Raw genomic sequence first — 24,277 nt, 5'->3', positions numbered from 1 at the left:
TCGTGCCATTCCGTTTGTTCACTCACGTTGTCCGTCCAGCCCACGCTGCAGCAGCCCACTTACATAGTACATCAAACGAGGCGTTACTAGGTAGGTACCTACCTACCCTACCTACCCTACCTCTAGCATTTCTTGCCTTATGTATTGAAACTCAACTTTTTTTTCTTTTCCCTTCTACTACTTTTTTTATCAATTCGCCTTGTTACACCAAGTCCTAACTTATATCCTTTGAAAATAGTAAGTTTACAAAGCTTCATTCTCTCAGCCTGTTGACAATTTGTTCACATGCCAATGCCAATGCCAATACCAATACCAATACTACCAATATCCCAATTTCTTCTATTGATGACATCTTGAGCTACCCCGCCATCCCACCATCCCACCATCCCACCATCCTCTCCCCTCCACTTCTGACGACCCCTACACTTTTCTTCTATCAATACTCAACTCTTGAGGCATATATCTACTTTTTCGGATTGAGTCACTCATCAAGGCTCCTACTGAGCGAATTTCCTGTCAACTCATTTCTTTTTATTAATTACTTTGACCCTCGCTGTATTTCTTCCCAAGCCTTTTCCAACTTCAACCCTTCGTAGCTAACTCAACGCTTTTCTCTAGCTCCCAACCTATATTCGGACTTCAAGATGGCTATCAAAAAGATCCACGCCCGCTCGGTCTACGACTCTCGAGGCAACCCTACCGTAGAGGTAGATGTTGTCACCGAGACTGGCCTTCACCGCGCTATCGTTCCTTCTGGAGCTTCTACCGGTTCGTGCCATTATAACGAATTCTCTCAAGATAATCTTACGGACTAACACGGTATAATAGGTCAACACGAAGCCTGCGAGCTCCGTGATGGTGACAAGAGCAAGTGGGGCGGCAAGGGTGTTACCAAGGCCGTCGAGAACGTCAACACCGTCATCGCCCCCGCTGTCATCAAGGAGGGTCTTGATGTGAAGGACCAGAGCTCGGTTGACAAGTTCCTCAACAGCCTCGATGGAACACCGAACAAGACGAAGCTTGGCGCTAACGCTATCTTGGGTGTCAGTCTTGCCATTGCTAAGGCTGGTGCTGCTGAGAAGAACGTGCCTCTGTACGCTCATGTCTCTGACCTTGCCGGCACTAAGAAGCCTTATGTCCTTCCCGTTCCCTTCCTAAACGTCCTAAACGGCGGTTCTCACGCCGGTGGCCGTCTGGCTTTCCAGGAATTCATGATTGTCCCTTCCAAGGCCCCCACTTTCTCCGAGGCCCTACGCCAAGGTGCTGAGGTCTACCAGAAGCTTAAGGTTCTTGCCAAGAAGAACTACGGCCAATCTGCAGGCAACGTCGGCGACGAGGGTGGCGTTGCCCCCGATATTCAGACTGCCGTTGAGGCTCTTGACCTCATCACTGAGGCCATTGAGCAGGCTGGCTACACAGGCAAGGTGAACATTGCTCTGGATGTGGCTTCCAGCGAGTTCTACAAGGAGGATGTCAAGAAGTACGACCTGGACTTCAAGAACCCTGATAGCGATCCCAGCAAGTGGATCACCTACGAGGAACTTGCTGCCCTTTACAGCGACCTCGTCAAGAAGTACCCCATTGTCAGCATTGAGGACCCCTTCGCAGAGGACGACTGGGAGGCGTGGAGCTACTTCTACAAGACCCAAGACATCCAGATCGTCGGTGACGACCTGACTGTCACCAACCCTATCCGCATCAAGAAGGCTATTGAGCTTAAGGCTGCTAACTCTCTACTCCTAAAGGTCAACCAGATCGGAACTCTAACCGAGTCCATCCAGGCTGCCAAGGACTCTTACGCTGACGGCTGGGGTGTGATGGTTTCCCACCGATCTGGTGAGACCGAGGATGTCACCATTGCTGACATTGTCGTCGGTATCCGAGCTGGCCAGATCAAGACTGGTGCCCCCGCTCGATCCGAGCGTCTCGCCAAGCTCAACCAGATCCTCCGTATCGAGGAGGAACTCGGAGACAACGCCATCTACGCCGGCGAGAACTTCCGCAAGGCTGTTAACCTATAAATGGGCAGGAACTCGAAAATTCCACACAAATAATGCGTTACGATAGGAATGACTGGGGGCGGGTGAGCTCGGGTAAAAACGGTCTCCTAGATTTTTAGCTACCTAGTTAGTAAATTCAAATGAAATCTCTGAACAATTTGGTTCGAGTTCGTCTCCTCTTGGAGTATACCATGCGTATTTTCGGTGTGTCCTAGCTGCCGCCGTCCGACCGAGACCGAAGCCGAATCCTCGGCATCAGAACGCGAACTGTTCGGGTGTCTACGCTAATTCTCCGGCTGCATATTGCGGCTCACAGATCTGGTATTCCTCGGTACATATTCTAAGGATGAAAGTAGTTTGGCTGGCTCTAGTGGAACGTTTTGGTATGTACGTAATATGTACGTAATATGTATGTGTGTACAGGGAAATGGCTGTAGTTTCGGTATGATATGGTCGTAAACACGTAGGGGCTATTGATATAATAGAGGAATGTTAGAATATGGCATATTTTTCTTGTTGACATCAACCTTTTGGTAAAGAGCTATAATAATTTCCAAGGCCTGTTTATTCGAGCTTCGACTTCATACTCGACAACTCTTCGAGGAGAGGATATTAGGTAGACCACGAAAGATGCCGGAGGCATTCGTATATTGACGTGTGGGTGGATAGAGCAATATTGTCAAATCAAAACTTGCCGGGCTTCTTGAATGGCATGATATTCTCTTACTATGGCTCTATGTCTTTCTATGATGATGACTGGCACGGCATGATACGAGATAGATAAATCTATACATAGCTGAGACATGGCACTACATAAGTAGGGGATCAGGCAATTAATCATGGAATGCGTTGATGCAGACAGTATTGATGCAGAATCATTTGATGTCATGAGAAAAGAGCTGATCTAGTCCCAAGAGTCGCTCTATCTTGTTTGACAGCGATCCCATTTGATATCCTCGTAGATGCAACTATCGCTATACGTATACTCCAAATACCTGCTCACGATGTTAGTTGGGCTGCGATTGCCAGACGTGATTCATGTAAAAAAAGCGAAAAGCGATCAATCCGTCTCTGTCAGAAGTCCGTTGAATACATTTCAGACCCGAGGGCCCGATGATATAAGAGGTACCAGAAAATAATATAAAGTAGTTGTGTATCATCATGAGAAAGGGAGACGGAATCGAAAGTAGAGAGTTGGAAAAGCTTACCTGTATGATGGATCGCGACGCAGGCAAAGCTACTTGACACTGCTGATCTATAAAATATAGATTCCAAATCTGATCTCGAGATATATAGATAAGTGCCTCTGCCGAGTTAAGTTGCTAATGATAATCATTGTTGACCAAAAGAAAAAAGTTGGGAAGTGAAGAAGCTACGAAAATTTGTCTTGGTTTGGACCAGGCGCTAGCAAATTCGGCAAATCTTCGGGCTAATGAACCAAAAAAAGAAAGAGTGGGGATGTGCATTGACCACCGGAGGGCAGCAGAAGCCGACACACAAATTTCATCCAGCATCTTTTCGAAAAATTAAATCCCCCAAAAACTTCACTCACGATCTCCAACCACCACCTCAGACAACTCCGACAACCACCACAAGTCGACAAACACATCCTCCAAAATGGGTCGTCTTCACTCCAATGGAAAGGGTATCTCTGCCTCTGCGCTCCCCTACTCGCGCACCCCGCCCGCGTGGCTCAAGACTACTCCCGCCCAGGTCGAGGAGCAGATCTGCCGCCTCGCCCGTAAGGGTGCTGCCCCCTCTCAGATCGGTGTCGTTCTCCGTGACTCCCACGGAATCTCCCAGGTCCGCGTAGTTACCGGTATGATGAAACTACCCCAACCAGTCGCGTTTAACAGTAGCTAATGCCGAAATCTAGGTAACAAGATCCTCCGAATCCTCAAGTCAAATGGTACGACATGAATGGACCCTCCCCTCGAAGCCAGCGAAATGCTGCGCAGTCCAACAAACCAAATACCATGGGTGTTCTTGGAACGCCGTAGTATATAATAATGCCGCTGTTGGTCAAGGCTGATAGTGCGATCTTCATATAGGCCTCGCCCCCGAGATTCCTGAGGATCTGTACATGTTGATCAAGAAGGTGAGTCGAGCCGTTCATAAGACATGTTATTTCAAAACGCTAACGACGACACTACGTAGGCCGTCTCCGTCCGAAAGCACCTCGAGCGCAACCGCAAGGACAAGGACGCCAAGTTCCGCCTGATTTTGATCGAGTCCCGAATCCACCGTCTCGCTCGTTACTACAAGACCGTCGGTGTCCTACCCCCGACCTGGAAGTACGAGAGCGCCACCGCCAGTACCATCGTCGCATAAGCGTAACCAACGAGCGCGCGCGCGGAGGATGATTTGCATGTGGAATGCCTGGTCTGGTCATGGAGTTCGTGGAAAACGGAATTGCTTTTCGGGCAGCCACCAAAGTGATGAGTGCCTGATTATTCTACTAGTTGCCTGAGAAGGGCGATGAATAAACAAACAATTACACAAGAGATCAATACGAGTCTCGTGAAGAACAACAGTATTAATTATTTGCTTGATCCCTAGTGCTTTCGGTGAATCTAGAATCTGCAATGTCCCAGCAAGTCTATATTAGTCCTCCTAATAGCAATCGTTCGTTCCTAAAGCAATGGTATCATCGTGAAAGACGAAATCTATAATGTAGAATCTGTAATGCCATAATTGATTCTTTTTTCCCTTCCCAGAACTCCATTCTCATGCTTGCTTGCCTACTACCTGGCTTAACCCTCACTATGTTGTCGACTCGAGCTCCTTGGAGCGCTGCAGCAAGTACTCGCCCAGAGCGCGCAGGGGATCCTTGGGCCTGTGGACGTAGACGTAACATTAGCATCCGTATTATCACAATCCACAATTGCGCAACCCGTACTCAAGCCAAAGTAAGTAGGCTTCTAAGCAATCCTCCAAGCAAGTAAATAGACATGGGCAAATAGACACACAGTAAATCTTAATCCTAATCCTAATTCTCAATAACAATAAAACGTAAAACAGAAAAACTTACTGCTCCTTGGCAATCATCTTCATGCCGTCCAGCAACGGACCCGTAACCTTGGAGTTGAGGTACTGGCGGACGGGGGCGCCGTGGGGCGGGGCCTCGGCGGGCATGGTGAACCCCGGGTCCGGGTGCTGCGAGGCGGCGCGCGAGGAGGAATTGGCTTCTTGCTGGCCGTTGGTTGCGCGGAGGGGGGTGCCGGTGCGGGCGGGCGGTGCGGTGGTGGTGGTGGTGGTGGCGGCGGCGGCGGCTGGGCTGGGGCTTGGTGCGTTGGAGGGCGTTGTTGCGGGCGCGGGTGCGGTTGTGGTTGTGGGTGCGGCGGCGTTGTTGGTTGTGGTGGTTGTGGTAGTAGGGGCTGGGGACTGGACGAGGAGAGGGAAGGTTGGTTAGTTGATGGATGAGATGGATAAATTAATAGACGAATTGGTGAGGTTGGTTTGGTTGGTTTGGTTTGGGAGGGAAGTGTTTGTGCGTTAGGCAGACGTGGAGCTTGGACTACGTACTGCTGCTTGCTCGGTGCTGGGAGCGAGAGGTGGTTGCTCAATTGTCATAGCGGCTGTGTCTCCGGCGAGAGAAGATGCGGTTGTTGTTGGTGGTGTTGCTGTGTCGGTTGTCAGGGCTGGTTGCCCGTAGACGTGAGGTACTGGAACGGGTGTCTGGCGGATCTCGTCGGCCATTTTACAGCGGGTTACTGTTACTGTTGCAGCTGTAGAAAGGAAGAATTGTTGGGGTGATGGTGATGGTGATGGTTGATGGGTTCGTGGGGAATTTGAGCTTGGGATGTGGAAATCTGGATATAGTAATCCGGATGTGCACCTGGTGTACCTACCTTATAGAGGTACAGTATATGTCGCTCTTTCTAAGCAGTAAGAGGCCGTACTGATGCATAGGAGGTACTTTCCCTATACAAACCTCAATCCCGTGATCACGCGTTCCCACTCTAGTTCCCTGCACTAAGGGAATCCGCGTCCCGCCACGCGTTTCATTGTATGAAGTCATCTTGTGTCTTTTCTCTTTTTCTCCCTGCAACTTCATCCAAGATGCATCGCCTCTGGGGTGTTCGACAATGGACGCTTTTCTTATTCGGAGACCACCCCAATTGAAAGATGGAAGTGTTCATGCGACGGATGAGCCGCCTTCTAAGAGGGTTAAGAGGAATGAGGGTCACGTGGGCGCTGAGGAATCAGATGAAGACCTTCGGCCTGGGAGTCCGTCGTTGAAGCGCTTGCCGGTGGTGCGGCGAGCAGATACTCTAGTTTCGGAGCTTGTTGATGATGATACCCCGCAGAATTCAGAGGCAGAAGTAGATGCAGAAGCTGGCGTATCGAGGCGGACTGCCATTGAGGATTCGCTGCCCGAGACCAAGTCTGAAAAAGAAGCCTTGGAAGAGTATGAAAATTTCAGAGCGTCGCAAGACGATGGGGGCTCTGCCTCTGCTGCGTCGAGACTAGATTCGAGGAAGTGGGTGAGAGGCAAGACGTCGCTCTATGTTGATGCTTTTAACCTCGCTCTTGTCACGGTTCTCGCCGAGGAATCTCATTTATTCGATGACAAGGAAATATATATTTTTGGTCAATGGAATAAGTTAAGCTATGACGCCCAATTCCTGTACGTGACTTATGAGGCTCCTCTTTCTATTGTTATCTCTTCTGACCTAGAATTGCAGATACGTACGGCTATTTCTTAGGAAGATTGCATCGTGGCACCGTATCGCTCGTCTACGTTATCACGATGATATTTCAGATACCGAAACAGCCGTTAGTGAACTACAGGAGAACCGAGACTTACCAGCCAGTTCTTCGGGTCCTGGTCCTGCCTTCGTATCTGCGGGTCCGGAACTTGATTCTTTGGCTCGAGATCAATGTTTGTTTAGTGGCAATTTCACATTTGCAGATACATCAGAGCAGTATATTACCAGTGTCGAAGAAGCTGTAGAGCTCCTAAGCTTAGATGAGGTCAAAACCTTGGCTAAAGAGGCCAGGGTGCAAGGCAAGAACAAAACCGAGCTTGCAAGATCTATCTGCAGAATGAGCAATCAACAAGCAGGTCTCTTTTCGTTAGGCCTTAGGCGGTCTAGCACTATTGCTTCTGTCGACTCTCCAGGTCGTGATACGCCAGAGATAGACTCTCCAGCTCCAGATCCTAGTGAGGATTCTAACAGGAGAAAACATTTCCTAGATAAAATCCTAGCTATAACTGGGCCTTGTATAAGGCTCTCCTTACCCGTTTTCAAATTATTCGAGAGGGTTCACCTAGTCTTTTATAGGTCTACCGAATGGACAGAGAAGTCTCTGACAACAATTATCCTTGCGAAGATATCAAAGCGCAATTTCCCTAAATACGTCGTTAGCAGGTCTGCAAATATTTTCAACTCGAGAGCTCAATTGTTGGAATTTGAGACAGCTATGAGGAATGAATACGCCGTTGATAGTATTTTGGAGTTTAACGGACCCGTCACAGAGGTGGCCTTCCGAAAGGTGATAGAGGTTTTTGAGAAGATATACCCAAGATGGAAGACTCTTCTTCGGGAGGAGCAGGAGAAAGAGGAGAGAATCTATGAATCTGGAGAAGGTGCTTACTTGAGGAGGCTCAATCCTGCTCATCCATACACTCGGATCGTTCATAAAGCAGCCCACGTTTTTGGCCGGTTGAAAGAACACCAGCGAGAACATGCACTTCTGACCGAGTTACTTGACCAGCACCTATTCCACTTGGCTCGCCGGGGTTCTTGGTATCAACGAAAGGCTCTGCTGGAGGAGCACTACATGCATGCTTTGGAGACCGATCCTACCTACAAGGATTCGGACCTGCAGAAAAAGCATTGGAAACGCATTGCAGCGACTACCTGTGAAACCGCCTTGGAGGATCGAGATTGTCATATGATCTATCATTATGATATACAGAAAAGGTTGGTTAAACTTGAGAAGCAGCTCAAGATTCCGAAACGTTTACAACATGATTTCGGTCACGTCCGACTGCAGAAACCCGAAGAGCATTTTGTCGAAGGAATTCAGCTGATAAAGGACGATGTAATAGGCAAGAAGGGAAGGGGTGCGAGTACTAAAACTATATGGGTAGACGAGGCTGAAGGTGGAGGCGAGTGCAGTGTGGAAGCCATGTGTTTGAGTTGGTACAGGGATCAGGGCTGGAAAGGTTATCATGCTGAAGGAGGTATCGTAAGGACGCTCTTCGCGTACCTCTTTTTCGATATACTCTTCCTCTACATACCGAATGTCTTTCAGACCGAGTACCAGACATGCCCGCTGGATCTGCACACCGACGCCTTCTACCCCACCAGAGCGTCCGAGATCAATCACCGCCTGGTCGAGATCGCAAATGGTGATGCGGTGAAGCTGGTCGAGGAGGTCGGCCGGCGGGAACGTGATAATCGTACTTGTGTCGTCGGCCTCAACTGGGATTACGAGTTGGAGGACCTCCTCGAACTGACCGGCTGCTTTGACGGCGCAGCACTAGCCGCTATATGCAAGGTCATGGCACAGGAATATGGCCAGAGAGGTGGTGGCATACCAGACCTGATCCTCTGGAGGGCAGAACCGAGCAAGGAAGTGATGTTCGCTGAGGTTAAGAGCGCCAATGATCGTCTCAGTGATACGCAGAGGCTGTGGGTTCACGTCCTTACCGGCGCTGGCGTAAGGGTAGCTTTATGCAATGCCGTGGCAAAGGAAGTCAGGGAGGTCAATGGAGATGACAGAAGCCAGTAAAATGAAGGCGCAAACGAAAACAGAAGAGATAAAGGCTAGATCTCTCTCCACGATGGCTTTATTAGTGGCGCCTTGGTGGCGTTCACGCGTGGGGGATGCGAGCATGTACATACGGGACATCCACGAATAAGTCGGAATTTCGCCTCAAGCAATCTGTGTATATGCTCTAGATGCAGCTTCAAAATCATGCGAGACTTACATGAGACGCAAACCAGGGAAGAGATGATTTACTACCGACGCGTTCCGATTAGCTGGTGTTGTCCCATCTAGAGATCGCGGTAAAACGACAGACGAATCAGCATTATCGCACGAGTAGCCACCGTCAGGAATGGGTAGCTATCTACTCAAGAATATGGCCTGTGTCGTCTAGGTAGGTACTCATGGCTCTCGTCTGCGAAATTTCTTAATTAGCTGGTCTCGTTGACAGTGTTAAAAACAAATCGGGAATATTTCACCTTCACCTCTATCTACTTACAGCCTCTCTCACAAAATGGCGGTCAATAACTCACGAAGCGGAGCCCTGCGACTCGAATGCATGTATTGAATACCAATGTGGATCCCCGAGTAACCGAAAGAAGCGCGGAGTACATGACGATGCGTCGATATACCTACTCATCATATGCCTTAAGGCAAGATGTACTTGTTCTAAATAGGTGTGTCCTTAGGTATATATCCTAACCCCTTTAATTTTTTGGTAACGACCTCACAATCGCTACCAACCCCGGGTGTTCGTTCTCGAGGGCGAAGAAAGGCGATGTAAGTGTCCCTCCACCGGTGGCAAATATAATATACACGCAGTAGCCAACAGCTAGAACAGAGTTATACGCACGTATACCTACCAATACCTCAGCTCAAGAAATCGTACGCGTAAGAATAACTGCCGCGATAGTTCAGATGACTGCCACGTATCTAGTCTTGCTCGTAACTCTCTACGCGCTTAAGCAGGCATACGGTAGAAGCGTGTCATAGGGCACTCTGGAGCAAAATGTAAACAGAGATCCTAGAGATCGACCCGGTTAGTTGACGGCACCGGCTCCTTCTCCAGCGTAGATTGGCCTACCTGTAGAGCCTTGTCTGTCTGGACAAGCTAACAGATGCATGACCTCATGGAGTAGGATCTAGTTGATCCCGTGTAGGCACTAGAGCCAGTAGTCCATGCTCGACATTGCCATTCTAGCCTATGGCGAATTCGAATGCTACAGCGGCATTCTGCATCGTCTACTAAAATCCAATAAAGATATCTCTACTCCTAACAAAAGCAACAACAAACAACTCCACGACATCGGCACTGCGATAATCGCCACACACTTAGCTCATACTAGCTCCATCTCTGTTGACGACCAGGTGAGATCCACGTTGCGCTCAACATAGGATCCGGTATTTGTTCGTCATCCTAAAGATTATATCGGCATCCGGTTACAGCTAAAGACCAACACTCGATGACATGGCCGAGCTATCTCCAATACGGCTTATTGTCTGCATATTGAGATCCCTTAGCTCGTGCACTAATGTTCAAGTTAGGCGCAGCCGTTTCCTGCAGGATAGCGACGAAACCAACATCTTTAGAAACCATGAGCAACCATGCCGACGAAGCTATACAATAAGCGCGCAAGGGCGACTAAGGAGAAGCCTTTTGAGGAATAGTTGGCGTGGGAATCAGCAAGGTTAACCGGCGCTTAGATGGGGGCACGGCGCCTCCACAGCATTGGGTCACTTGGCAAATCTGACTGGCATAGAAGGTTTCTAGACGAACTTCACTTCGAGTTAGAAGAGTTGTTTATCATTTTGATGGCCTCGCGTTCCAACGCCATGACTAGACGGACCCCTCTTTTGGCTGGCGCCCATACTCCAGCCTCGTAGAAGCGCGCGCTGGGGAGGCATCGAATATGAGACTTGGAAGGGCTCTCGTGGTAAATCGTAGACTCCAATCCCCCCAAGACAGACTCGGTTGAGAACCTCCTAGCCAACGACAGCTCGAGGATGTCTTCGATCTATGTCGTGCATCATGTGGCGCGCGCTCCGCTTAAGTCTGGCTAAGACCAGGAGCCGCAAAATAAGACAAAGGATCTATTCATGGGAAGTACACGACCTTTAATTGAACAAAACAAGAGAAAAATAAAACAGGCATGGCGAACCGCGCGCTGGATGAAGCAAGAAGAATGGTGAATGGTGTGGAAAAGCATGGCTTAAAGATTGTAGATGGTTAAAGATTAGAGAGAAAAGCAAGATATGACTGAAATCTGTACATAAATGAGACCTCGTCCCCAGGCTTCACGATCATGTCTTTGAATAGCAACTGTTGAGTAATACAAATACACAGCGGGAAGAGTCTTGCCTAGACTCGTCAACAACCTGAAACAACGTTTCTGAAAATATCTTACCTCTACCCACGTACGACACCACTACATATCGACGGTCATCCCGTGATCCACCCTTCAGCTCATTCAGCTTAACCTCCAATTACCAGAATTATCAGGTGGAAAGCTGACAGTAACACAAATATTGCTTTTTGTGTGTATTGTGTACGACGGTTTACTGTGGTAAACTCAGCCACAGGGGTTTTATTGCCGCTGAAGTTTTAAGTTAAGGTGAGTCGTGAATGGTGATGATTTTGGTATTGGCGATGATAAGTGGTTGTTCTCCGTGACGGAAAGCGAAATAAAAAGACAGGGGGGGAGAGGCCGAGGGGAAAGATCAAATCAGAAGAGTGGGCAACGGAACGGCGCTAATCAGGAGCCAAATATAGCAAATACACAGTAGCGGCAGCGCTTAAACCCAAGTACCGAATACCTCCGAACCACTTAAACTCACCAGCGAGATCCCGGGATATTGCGCCTGGCAAACCGCACCGACGGGGGGCCTTTAGCCAATCAGATACAAGATTAGCTTCGCACTTAAACAAAGCTGGCTTAAGTCGACGGTAACCCCAGTACAGGTAACTTATACCTTTGGGAGCCTTTTTATTTTGTTTTATTTTATTTTATTTTCTCGGGGTGAATCATTTTAAGCAGGATGTAAGTCAAGTCCTCGTCTCCTACGTATATCGTCTAGTGTATACCCCCTTCAATTCTTTACATACCTCCCTATTACAACCTTGATCCAGCTCAACACAACCTAGACTGATCAGGCTGATCAAGAAATAGAGTCAGCAGCACAGAAAAAAAAGATACCTGCAATTACTCAATTGTACATTACAATCGTATATACAATTGAAGCTATAAAAAGGGTTGGTTCTTTAAAGGCACCTGATCCCTGTCGCCTATTCGTAGCCAATCCGCAGCCAATCCTGAGACGCCTTCACTTTACACTTTTACCACTGGCCCATTACTGCCGCTGTCCTCGACTAAGCTTGACCTTGCTCTACCCTTCGCGCCAACGTTGACTACTTTTTGTTGTTATTATTTTTATATCTCTCCACCAGCAGGGCCACAAGTTAACCTTCCTTGTTCGAATATCTACTGGAATCCGTCTACAGCGCGCACGGGTAATAAACACAGCTACCTACATAACCTAGGTACTTTTACCTATTGTCGCCAGAACAGACGCCTACCCCGTCCGAGCCCTCGCATACATACCCGGGGACTCACTCCTGGAGCCACACCCCCCTAGCTTGGCCCTACCTTGGATCTGTCACATCGATTCTAGCGTCCCTAACCGGGAAGTAGCTTAGCTTCCCGTTGGCGCCTTTGTCTCAGCATCGACTAGGTACTCTGCCACGGTTGCTTGCCCTTCCCATCATCCCTGTCCACCACGCAGCAACCTTATCCTTGACCCGCCAGAGTTACATATTATAACAACCATCATTCCCTCTCACCCACGACGCACATCTTCTCGACTCTTCCTCTATCACGGCGACTTCTCCGCAGCTCCTAGGCACCCCGGCTTCTCATCCTTCCGAGTCATTCACTTGACTTGAAGCTACTCAACTACTCAACTACCAACTTTCTACTTAACTACCACTTAGACATCATCATCATGCCTTCAGCCAAGCCGAAGCTCGCGCAGTTGAAAACGCCGGTCACGGCAACCTTCCCTTCGGAGCTCTCTGCTCTATCGGCCAAGACACCTCTCTCCGCCGTCCCGGACTTTATCAAGGAGGAATTCCCTAACAGCGCAAAGACTCCCATCACTCCACCTACAGCCTATATGGATTTCCTAAAGGCTATGTCGATGCCCTCGCCAGTCATTGCGGGGAAGAGATCGGGAACGAGCAGCCCTAGAGATGACTCGACTCAGGATTCGGTCCCATCGACCGCAAGCAGCGAACAGACGGACTGTTCTTGCAAATGCGGTAACCATAAGTCACTAGCCGGTATCCCTTCAAGCCCTCTTCCGGGTCAGCCCATGTCTGCACCACCAGCGGGAGTGACATCATTCCCGAGCCTTCACATGCCCCCATCACCCGCTGTATCAACGATAGATTCGCCACTGAGCTCAACAGCACGATCTCCATTCAGCGCAAGATCAGTACGGTCACCGTTTGACTGGGAGGCGGCATTGAAGTCTAGGTACTCGCAGGGTTGCAGAGCACACAAACCGTCAGCTAAGAGTGTACGTCATATTCGGGAAGTTGTTACGAGGACCGTTACATATACGCCAAAGATGGAGCCGGCACCGAAAGGCAAGCGGAGGAAGACAACGCATCTAGACTGCTCTAAAGTCCAAGCAGCGGCCGCGGCGGCAGCAGCAGCCCGAACGAACACGGTCTAGACATTTGATTAGACCATCTTACCGAATTACTCAACTACGAACGAACTAAAGTCATGGCACCGCCCCCTCGCCCCCTAATTCTATTTTGGCCTTTACGCCAGGAATTGACATTTATTTTCCATTTGTTCATATCTATCACTCCCTCTTACTCACCCACTCGCTCATTCATTCACACACACGCAATTACCAACTTACACTTACACTCTCTATCTCTCTCTCCTTCTCCGATATACTTATCAGTATCAAATTAACAACGAAGCCACTGTTGGGATCGATGGACCATTAATCTCCATGCAACATCCCTAAAAAAAACAGTGGAAATGACTTTATGGCTTCTTACGATCTAGATCCATGGCGTATCTGGCATTACAAAGAGGGGGGGGATTATTTTGGGTGGATTTCTGTTAAGAAACTATGATGGAGTTTATTGGCGTTTTGCTGGTGGGCATCAGCAATCCTGGGAATCGGAGGCTTGCGCAGCGATACCACGGAATTTTGGATTATTATTATTATTATTATTATCTTTTTTTTTCTCTATAGGCTCAGGTGTGGTGGTGGTGGTGGTGGTAGTGGCGGCCCCCTTTGTGTGGAAAGGGGACCAAGAGGAACGTGGAGAGGGAGCAAAACAAGCAAGCAAGTACCGATAGGTTACTGTGTGATAGGATAGGACCGGGTCGACACTTGGTGTAGCCAACATTCACGCAATTACATGGCATCCCTTAGCTTAGTAGAGCTTAGTGCCCAAACAATATCAATACGTGTTTGACGAGGAATTGGCTCTGTAGGCGGGCCCCGACGTGAAGAGATTTCCCTTTTCCGTGAGCTTTTTTTTTTTTTTTTTTGTTTGTTTATTTATCTGTAGTTGTTATGTATTCGTATTGGGGGAGGTTTTTGGGGTTTCCGATTTTTGTATGGAGTTGGTATGGAGTCTCAGACGGTAAACGGACGGTGGACGTTGTTTTCCTGTCTGCCCGCTAAGGCGACCTAGAATGCGGCCGGGAGGTTGGGCTCGTAAGCGTTGACGATTCGTCGCTTGGCTTGGGCCAAGTTTCGGTCAAGAGCGCGGTCGTCGTTGGTGGCCCTCCTTCCGCCGCCTCCGCTTCGCTAGGTTAGGTAGGTTAGTAGGTTAGGTTAGGTAGGTAGGTAGGTAGGTAGGTAGGTAGGTAGGTAGGTATTCTAGATTTCTGGCTCTCACACGCTCGCATACGCTCGCACAACATACGGACTTTTGTTATTTGTTATTCTTTTTATTTGTTATTTTTGCGACCACGCGAACTGTCCGCGGTACGTAGGGAGCCAACCGAGATTGAGGAAGTGCTTGACCAAGATCGTCCACACATATACATTGTTTTTGCCTTTTTATTCTTCTCGTCTTTGTGTGTGTGTGTGTATGTTTCTTATGATATTACGTATTATGCTATCACGAGATGGCTGTTTCAACGGATGTGACTTACGAGGCCTCGTGGACACGGCATATTACTTAGATGCTAGGCAGCTTTGTTCGAGAGTCCGGCTGATTCTACTTCTACCCGTGTTTATGTACAATACGTATATCTGTGCTACTCTTACTCTTACTATATCATCATCATCACCATCATCACCACTCGTTCTCTTACCCGGAGTCTAGAAATATTGCCACGGTGCTATGCTAGAGGCAGGCTACTAGGTTACTGACTTACTTACTCACTTACACTACTTGGACTTTACATACTTGCCTATTACAATATGTATATGTAGGTCTTATATGTACCTGGGTAACTCGCGACGCCCGACTGCGGTGGTCTTTTACACACGATTGGTCGGTTTGTGCGTCCCGACATCCTGGGACTTGCATTGCGGGGCTCGACGAGGGGTGACAGGATGACAGGGGGGCAAGGGGGGGCAAGGGGGGGCAAGGGGGGGAAGGAAGGAAAAGAGACTATGACACAAAGAGAAAAGCGGATTAGTTCGCTTTTGTGTTAGCGTTCGCCCTTTCGAAACTGGGACAGAAACTTTCAACTACCACAGTCGGCGCGCAATCTTCTTTAAGCGCTGGATCCATCGCCCGAGGTCGCGACCCCATTGGCTTGACCTTAGCCTTAGCTTTTAAGGGGGGCCATGGGGTGTGTCATGCAGCGGTTCGAACTCGGCTCTCGGCTCGCTATTGGCTGTTTGCGGGTCCAGTTAAGCGCCCGCGACCTTTTACTATTAAATTGCACCTTTCAATGTTCCTTTCTTTCGTACATACAGTAACGCTCTACATACTACCTCCTACTCGAGAGTCGAAAGTCAAGAGTCAAGAGTCGAGAGTCGAGTTCCCAGACCTTCCTCCGCCGCCCCTTCTCTCTCAACGGGGGTTTCGATCCCGCTAGAGGCAGACGGATGGAGATATAATATATACGTTTATGAGTTGCACACAGACTGACTAACTGACTGCAGGGTAAATACCTACATAACATAGCATACGAAGAAACGAGGAGGGGGTATTTCTTCTTTACTACGTTAGGAATAAGAACAACCCAACCCCAACCCCAACCCCAACCCCAACCTCTTTCCCTCGACCGGCGGTGAGGATGTAGATGGGAAAAGCCTTTGTTTTTTGTTTTGTTTTTGCCTGCCGCGACGCGGACGGCCGCTGCCGAAGTGGCCATCCACCGGGGACAAATGTTTAAGTGCTTCTCTGCAAACGGCAGCCGGGCAAAAACATACATACATGCATACATCCCTATACTCGCACGCGCGCGCACATAGGCACACATGCACACCCGCGGAAGTAGATGAAGATCGCGCCTGGCCTCGCCGACGGGTAAGTAGATTGGGATCTTGCTTGCCAAGACCTGAGACCCCAAATGTGACGATGCCGGCTGCTTTCGTGATCACGAAGGCGGGTTCGAGCACCGCGACTATACATACATACCCAACATACCTTAGGTAGGGAGGCAAGTAAGGTATATACCAATGGGAGAAAAGAAACAAGCAAGCAAGTGCGGACTCGACAGAAAGTATGTGCCGCTTCGGTCGACAACTCTCGGACGGCAGCACATGGCGCAAAAGCGCAGTTGGCTGGAGGATTCCCGTAGAAACGGTAGCAGTGCGCCGTTTGTCACGCATCGCATCGGGGTAGGCGAAAAAAAAATTGTGACGAGGGCCGCAGTAGTCTGTCTGTCTGTATGCCTTACCTTCTCCTCCTCTTCCTCCTCCTGAATATTCCGTGCCGTAACTTTTAATTCTTATTCGGACTGAGCAGTCGGGGTTGTCCTCCTTGCGTGTGCTTGTCTGAAGCTTATTGCATTTTCTCTCATTTGATATATTTCTGATATATTATATTAATACTGGATATATACCCTACGTACGTACATACTTGATGTATGTATATGCGTGTGCGCTTACGTGCGTGCGTGCGTGGGTTGTGCGTGATATATTATATCCGAATGCCATAGCATAACCTATTAAACCACCTTATTAGACCTAGCCATGTATCCTCACAATCCCAATCGCGAGATCCTAACCCTGGTAGCTAGTCCCAATCGACACGTTGTTCTGGAAGAGAGGAGCAAAGAAGATGGTTATTCTCCGACACGACCAACCTCGTCCCGATCGTCGCCCTGTGCCCCAACCGTGGGACCTATCAGTCCCGTTATTGTGACTATCCGCTGCACCTCGAAAGACACCGCTTAATAAAAGCCTCATAGGATCCACGTCAAGATACTGACATTTATTTTTTCATTTATTTTTCAAGACGCGCAGAACGGAATTCAGAGTATTTTCTTTAGGATTAGCAGGTAACTAACTGCCTACCTAACCTATACCACATTGTGTAGTATAATACACACGGAGCGGCCGCTTTATATTCATAGCACCTTAACCTAGGCGAGAGTATTATTCTTCGTCGGAAGCTACTATGTATTGCGTTCTTATCTATCTATATCCCTTATATGTACGTCTGCGGCAAAGACACATGCGTGTAAGATGAGGGTTTCTGAGATGCTATGTATCTCTAGTGTATGTATCTTCCCCTAAACAAGCAAGAAAGCAGACAAACCCTTCCCGACGCTCTTCTCGCACGTGGGAGAAAACATACTACGTACCTACCTATCCTGGTTCCGACGGGACTGGCCCCCCCCCCCACGCGGATGTGAAACGACGCGTTGTGGATTCGGGTCGGGATGGGATGGGATGGGATGGGATGGGATGGATGTAGATATGGCTAGGGTTTTTTTTAGGTATGTACATACCTACCTAACGTATAAGATACATAGGTTAGGTTAGGTTAGGTGCTTACTTACGCCACTCGTCTCGCCGCAGCCTCGCATGGCCTAGGTGTCTCGTGCCTGCGGGCTCGCTCGGACCTCTTTTTGACATTGGGGTTTTTTGCTCACGGCTGGAAAGAGGGAGGGCTTGGTGAGTACCTAGAGAGTGGTGTTGTTAACTACCGTACGTAGTGGCCTTTTTGTGTCTTCTATAAGTCTTGTTATGTAGCAGGCAGGTAGGTATCTTTCTCCTGCTCATCGGAAAACTATCAGATCGGCAGGATCTCGCTTATCTTGGCTTAGAAGCTACGCGTGAGGCTTTTCGGCTCGTTCCGCTAGGGGAGGTAGGTACAAGATTCCGTGTCTGCGCATAAGGTAGTTAGTTATGTTAGATATCTGCCTTGTCCTGCCTTGTCTTCTTAGAAGTATGTCTGGTCTGTCTGACTCATGTATCCCTGTGAGCTGAAGAGCTGCCTGTTTATTGACTCCACTTGTACCATTATATCGTAGTGATGAGTCCTACGTACATGGTAGTCTTCTCGCCGTCGAAGCGCGGGACGGTTGTTGAGAATGATACTGGAACCGGTAGGTGATTTGGTCAACCTGGGAGGGTGTGTTAGAACGAACGCCGCTGCTTGTCGGTAAGTGGAATAGGTGGTGCTGGACTTTTCTGGAGCCGATCGAGAGTCTAAATATAGGCTCGTCGGAGACCATGGCGCTGCTTGTTGGTCTGACTGGTGGCTGTAAGGCTGGCTAAAGACTAGGCAGATATGCTTCGATGCCAGGTCGACTGTGTGGATCTCTGCCGGGGTTCCAAATTACACACTCATAAACCGTCTGTCATATATGGCCCCCAACTCTTCTCCTGACGTATCCGTCTATCAAGTAGCGGTTTAGAACAGTCATAGGACCTAGGACTCCTAGGGGTACGGGAGGTTCCTCGCGGAAGTAGGTCTTCTACTCCCCGCCGGCTAGTTCATGTTCGATGAGAACTAGGGATGGTGAACTTGGTGAGTCATTGTGTTGGGTGAGGAAGCAGACGTGTACTTGCGGGTTTTAAGGTCGGCGGCTATGGATGGGACGGGAACTATCTACTTAGACGATAGACATACCAGGGGTCTAGGTAAACCCCTTTCCGGTAGTTCCTTGACCAGATTAACAGAATAGTGTATGCCACCCAACTCCAGCTATGACATGTGCTCTATGCGGTTAATAGGATATTCTTCTTGCGTTGTAATAGTATGGAGTAGACCTATAAGGCGTGGAAACGACATCGTTGTTTCGAGGAACTCTAAGCCTAATCTACGGAGGCCAGTGCTGTGCATGCTAAGAAGACCCCCCTTTTTCAAATGTCACATTTACAATCCTAATACATAGCCCGTACTCTCTAGGCATCCTCAGTAGCCCGAGGTTCTAACAAGCCCCTGTCATCGGGGCGTTGATGTCAGCCCAATCTATCCCCTATCTTTATCAAAAGTATCGTTGAATATATGGCCATGGTTCCAGAATGGAACCCAATAGGGGCACACCTATCTCTTGTCAACTAGTTGTGAACTACATAGCTGTGGGGTCATTCTCTGGCCAGTGGATATTTAATTGAGATTGGCATATATATTGCGCGGACAGCTTTCTACGATTGAAACGGGTCAGTTTATATCATATCAAGTAGATTACTCTGTAGTTGATTGATGTTTTGAGAGGTAGATTGGTAAAATATATATGATTAAAGCATGAGAAAGGCAAAGGGGTAGCCCCATAAACTTTATATGATTAGCCATGGTTTTAAATCACTAACTCGTAGGTTTGGTATTTAACCATCAGTCGGATACTAAGAGCTCTCTTAGGATGGATGCTGTAAATAACGCGTGCCATCTGTGAGACAGATAGCCCGGGTGCAGGGCCAGGAGCCGGAACGATAACCTGACGGCTGTGTGGTTGAGAACTTCTAGACTAACCAGCGGGAGCCCCTAAGGCCTCGTGAAGACGTCATAATTGGGTCAGATCTTAGGCCTCACAGGGAAACCGGGTATTTACTAATACGTCGACCAGAGTCCATTATTTCCGGGGTAAGAATATGACGAAGGGAATAGTTCTGATTCTCTCGGTAGAATCTTCCTAACTTCAAGTCGCCATAATCGTTCAAGAGCTGCTACTTAACAATAGTTGCCTATCTATTGGATACTTTCTAGCATTAGGCTATTCGACCGGCGAAATTAAAAGGGGTAAGAGACGGGTTTCTTGAATTTTGGATGATAAATAAGGGTTTTTTTTTTATAGATATACTTGCTGTATGAGCTAGACGAGGAGATTGCATGATTTAGAATGGCATACTATCAGCGGGCGCGTAGTGTTAAAGACCATTCATTCTGCCGACAGAGCTGAACAGATAATATCGTCGCGAAGATTATTTAGTGGGAATAGGACAGGCAATAAAGCTACTAGATGATAGATTGGCCGGCTAGATCTATCTTGAAATAGACTTCTGATACCGTCCTTATTCATGATGGAGGAATAAGGAGGACGTGCCAGAACTCCATCACGGCCAGGTAAGCGTTCCGATAAAGGTAAACACATCAGCGAAGGTAGAGAAAAAGAGGCACCTTAATACAGAAGCATCGGAGGCACCATCTCTGGTCAACCTCATATCTATCTAGATATTAATCTGGGAGACACCGGCAGCCCAAAAGTACCGAATCTTCACGATCGGGACCTTAATAATTGAACTTGACTCATAAAGAATACCCCGGTCGTCATCTAGGCGATAGAACTTCTCTCAGATCTTGTGGATTTGAGCATATCGTCCACTCTCTTTACAATCTCTGATCGAGATTAGGCTCTAAAGCGTTAACCAGCTATAAGCCAAGTCGATTCCAGGGTATATCCAATTCAAAGGGGCTATGAAATGTATTAGTAAATGTCTTCAAAGGAAGGTCCCTATTAACAAAACCAATTAGGTATCTTATAATTTCACTTGATTCGACTTGTAGTAATCTATGTAGCACTTTGGGACATAGTCGCTACAAGTCTCTATCGACATACCACTGCTACCCCAATGGTAAATATGAGTTTTATGGAAGAAATCCACGCGGCTCTCTCATCTAGCTGAGGCAGTAGGTGACTTACAGTACGATATATATTGTGGCTTAGCTCGTTAAGAGGCATTTATATCTATGAGGCTATGGAACTATGTAGTCTAAAATAGTAACCCCCCCGAGACCCCATTTATATACCTATGCTTGAGTGAGTAGAGAGTATATTTATATTCTCAATAATGTCCTAGAAAGATTAATCGCTGTCAGTGATAGTAGCGACCGTATGGGTGCTTTAGCAAACTAGACGCGCAACCCCTATCCGCGACATAGCATGGGTGGGCAATGATCTGGTTATTCTACATGTATCAAGACAATATATAACACAAAGGTTCTTCTAGTGACTTTTATCATTTTTGATATAACTAGACTAAATACTATAGGTATCAGTAGATAGGAATTAACAGCTTTCTATTTAATATCACTCTTACCGAGTCTCTTATGAACAACTGTCCGCTTCTTCGACCCCATATACTATCCTAACTCGGAAGACATTTGGTATTTCTTTACTCCTTAGCAGATGTAGCTTCGGTCACACTAGGAATAATCACCGCGACGACCCGTTCGTCCTTATATAGAAGGCGTGATTAATATAAATATAGTTAACTTGACCTTATGTCTCATGGGTTGAAAGGGGGTTATTGACAGCATGATACAAATGCCAACGTGCAGACCCACCAACCTTGAGGAACATCATAGAGCCCTAGATCGGGGGTTAGGTTTACTTTTTGCGCACAATAAATAATATATCATTAAGCTCTAAACAGAGGACGTCCCAGTGGTAGCCACGTAGCCAGCCACGGCCCGGTAGGATAGTCTCATGAGTATAGCTGCACTCTAGGTGGGGAGAAGGTAATAAATTAGGAATTAAAGAATGGAGTGCTAACGGAGAATGTCTTCATGATTCCTCGTTATTCATGTGCTGCTATAATTCCCTGAATGTTATGTCTCTTTACCTAAGGGGCCGCGCTACCCTGGGAGAATAGGCGAGTAGAAGACATTTACGACACAGATGTAAGTCTGCTTCCCTCTCACACAGGAGCCGCAAGGTGTTATGCTGAAACCAATAAATGGCCTGACGCACGGAAAGTTGGGTTAACTATCTGCAACAAAATTATGAGTGACAATGTCTCTAGTTCAGGGATATTTGAAAATATCATGCTAGAAGGAATTTACCTAATGTACGAGTTTCAAATGAAGCCACAGTCTTATAGTGTCAGAAGCCTAGAATGCCATGGAATACAAACAGTCAAGGGATCTATCGTAGAAACCCTTTCAATCTTGCAGCTTCTCCTGGACTTCGGACATGTCGAAGAGGGCTACCTCGCCACTACCAAAATTAGCGACGTCAAAGGAGATGCAATACTATCACGTACCCCTTAGGAAAAGAAGTTAAGTATAAGGCATGATCATGTTAAGCTTGAACATACCATGTTATGACTAAACCCAATGTCATATTTCATGATAACTATTGCTAATCATCGTAGGATAGAAAGTCAACAGTGCCCCTGGAACTATCCGAATATTCATCAATAGGGGTTTGAATATAGACATAATCTTTCTAAAGCATCTTCCGATTTATTCCTCTATCATATGCGATATTTCCTCCCATCCAAGGGCGTGTCTATATTATTAAGGGGTCTGAATAACATGATTCGCCAGGTTGTCAGGCACAACTTATCGTTGGGCCTGAAGTTAAACAACGCAACCCAGTTAGCTGTGTCCAGGTGGCCCTCCGTCATATCTATGCAACCATTGGATAAATAACTGTGTACCTACTGTATGCGGGACTGTGGAAATATATTCAAGGGAGGACGTGTACGGCGATCATCGTGCGGGCCGGAAAAGGGGCCGTCACCACCCTGACCTTTACCCAACCTCAGGATAGCCACGGAATAATGACAATTAGCTAACACAAAATCACTCGTCATATATTATGAACAGCATAATGAGCTAAGAGATGTCGTGAATAGGAATAGTGCCGGAAACTACAGGCCTGAAAACTTCGTGTTCCGAGCTCTCTCGTCCTGGCCACGACGTTGCTCTATCTTGTTACATTAGTGAGTTATGCACTGTAACAAAACACATATTGTCTAGATAGGCCTTTTATTATACTGTGCTAATGACGAGTTACGCATTCGAGAAGTAGCCTTCCCTAAGCCCGTAGACCCAGGAAGCTTTCGTACGACCAGTCTAACACAAAATAACGACTACACTCCTTGACTTCAGATTGACTTCAGCATACCGGTATACGATGAAAGTGCAAGATAGAAACAGCTTGCGGAGATGAAGCTTTTCCATGTGTATGTAGGCTTGCATCAGCGGGGGACACTTATTCCTGTAGCGTAACGCGGGACTACGGGGTCGGATGCGGTTACCGACTAACTCTAATGCCATGTCTATAGCTGATACTAAGAAGTTCAACGGCAAAATGTCTCAAAGAAAGCTGAGTTTATTAGAACAATACTCTCATTGGGCCAGCGCTTTGAAATACAACAAGATGGCATTAGGGCCGATGAGTACCGTCGAAAGATGTAGCTGGAGATATCCACACGTTCCTCATTTTCGCCTCGAACTCGCAGACTGGAGCCACTTCTTTGCGTTAGTAGCAAGGTTGACAATGATACGTAAACAATATATCAAGAAGATGTCATGTTTGGAGGACATAGGGACATAGTGACCACGCTAAGATCAACCCGTGTTGCGTGGCAGCTCGGTTTAACCTCATCGCGAGTGAAGCTGACTAGCTCGTTATGACGGAACTGTCAACAGGCATACCAAGATGCTTAGATGGTCGTGGCGATAATAGATCTCGACGGAGCTGAGATCCCGGGGCTCCATGTATGCGAAGGCTAGATAGTTCTCCCCATCAGCTAGATTGCCATGTCATTAACATAGGGGCACACTTCATCAGATACTGATCTGAAACTTGAGTAGTACACATGAAGTCAAGCTGTTGTAACTTATCCGGGATCCCGGGGGAATCCCGGAGATGATATTGGGGTTGCGATGATTACCTGTTCAAACCCCCTATCCTATCACTACGAGGATCCAGCCCTGACGGAGTATTTGGCGGTTGATAGATGCCAATAGTGTTGGTGCTATGGAGGAATACAATCTCGAGCCGGTTAGACGACGATAACACCGTGGATTCATTAATATCCAACAGCTAGCTTTCGACTTGGTGTTTGCCCCTGATATAACGGGAGAGGGGCGGTCCTATCGAGTTAGTTTTCATTCAAGATCTCCCTTACGCTCTAGTAGTCTCTGCTTTAGGAAAGTCGATAACTTCACCCTGGGGCACTAGTATTCTAAGGATTATTATGGGCCGTCATTAATGAATATACTCTAGCTCCTGGGTTAGATTGCGATCAAGAGACTCGGAAACAATCGCGGTATCACATAAACATGATGAAAGAGGCTCCGGAGAAGGTACCCTCTCTGGGTTGTGAGATCTCGGGGATAGGAGTACCAAGCACTGTGGCGTATCAACGTTCGTAATAGA

General features: G+C 47.6%; 6 protein-coding genes across 6 annotated transcripts; 4 read left to right on the top strand and 2 right to left on the bottom strand.

The window, feature by feature from the left end:
• Positions 1-327: 327 nt before the first annotated feature.
• F4813DRAFT_231564 (enolase) lies at positions 328-2,150 on the top strand. Its single transcript, XM_049239922.1, has 2 exons — positions 328-768; positions 829-2,150. Exons 1-2 carry the CDS (start codon positions 645-647, stop codon positions 2,019-2,021), a joined length of 1,317 nt encoding a protein of 438 aa, XP_049103470.1. The 5' UTR covers positions 328-644; the 3' UTR covers positions 2,022-2,150.
• A 1,195-nt stretch (positions 2,151-3,345) lies between these two features.
• F4813DRAFT_347870 (40S ribosomal protein S13) lies at positions 3,346-5,053 on the top strand. Its single transcript, XM_049241999.1, has 4 exons — positions 3,346-3,819; positions 3,877-3,909; positions 4,052-4,098; positions 4,158-5,053. Exons 1-4 carry the CDS (start codon positions 3,618-3,620, stop codon positions 4,329-4,331), a joined length of 456 nt encoding a protein of 151 aa, XP_049103469.1. The 5' UTR covers positions 3,346-3,617; the 3' UTR covers positions 4,332-5,053.
• On the bottom strand, positions 4,578-5,888 carry F4813DRAFT_231483 (uncharacterized protein). The gene is made up of 3 exons (XM_049239920.1): positions 5,526-5,888; positions 5,032-5,384; positions 4,578-4,836 (listed from the first exon to the last, which is right to left on the bottom strand). The coding sequence occupies exons 1-3, from the start codon at positions 5,697-5,699 to the stop codon at positions 4,764-4,766; spliced, it is 600 nt and encodes a 199-aa protein (XP_049103468.1). The 5' UTR covers positions 5,700-5,888; the 3' UTR covers positions 4,578-4,763.
• A 1-nt stretch (position 5,889) lies between these two features.
• F4813DRAFT_231391 (VRR-NUC domain-containing protein) lies at positions 5,890-9,466 on the top strand. Its single transcript, XM_049239919.1, has 2 exons — positions 5,890-6,630; positions 6,689-9,466. Exons 1-2 carry the CDS (start codon positions 6,089-6,091, stop codon positions 8,742-8,744), a joined length of 2,598 nt encoding a protein of 865 aa, XP_049103467.1. The 5' UTR covers positions 5,890-6,088; the 3' UTR covers positions 8,745-9,466.
• A 3,253-nt stretch (positions 9,467-12,719) lies between these two features.
• F4813DRAFT_386031 (uncharacterized protein) lies at positions 12,720-13,454 on the top strand (the record flags this gene model as incomplete). The annotated part of the gene is made up of 1 exon (XM_049246354.1): positions 12,720-13,454. One exon carries the CDS (start codon positions 12,720-12,722, stop codon positions 13,452-13,454), a length of 735 nt encoding a protein of 244 aa, XP_049103466.1.
• Positions 13,455-15,492: 2,038 nt separating this feature from the next.
• Positions 15,493-16,646, bottom strand: F4813DRAFT_347847 (uncharacterized protein). The gene has a single exon (XM_049241998.1). The coding sequence runs from the start codon at positions 16,542-16,544 to the stop codon at positions 15,936-15,938; it is 609 nt and encodes a 202-aa protein (XP_049103465.1). The 5' UTR covers positions 16,545-16,646; the 3' UTR covers positions 15,493-15,935.
• Between the last annotated feature and the right edge of the window lie 7,631 nt (positions 16,647-24,277).

This window comes from Daldinia decipiens (assembly GCF_022478715.1).
Source record: "Daldinia decipiens strain CBS 113046 unplaced genomic scaffold F4813scaffold_4, whole genome shotgun sequence".
Taxonomy (NCBI): Eukaryota; Fungi; Ascomycota; class Sordariomycetes; order Xylariales; family Hypoxylaceae; genus Daldinia; species Daldinia decipiens.
The sequence above is the reverse complement of the archived record's forward strand: the minus strand, read 5'-3'. Positions and strand labels throughout refer to the sequence as shown.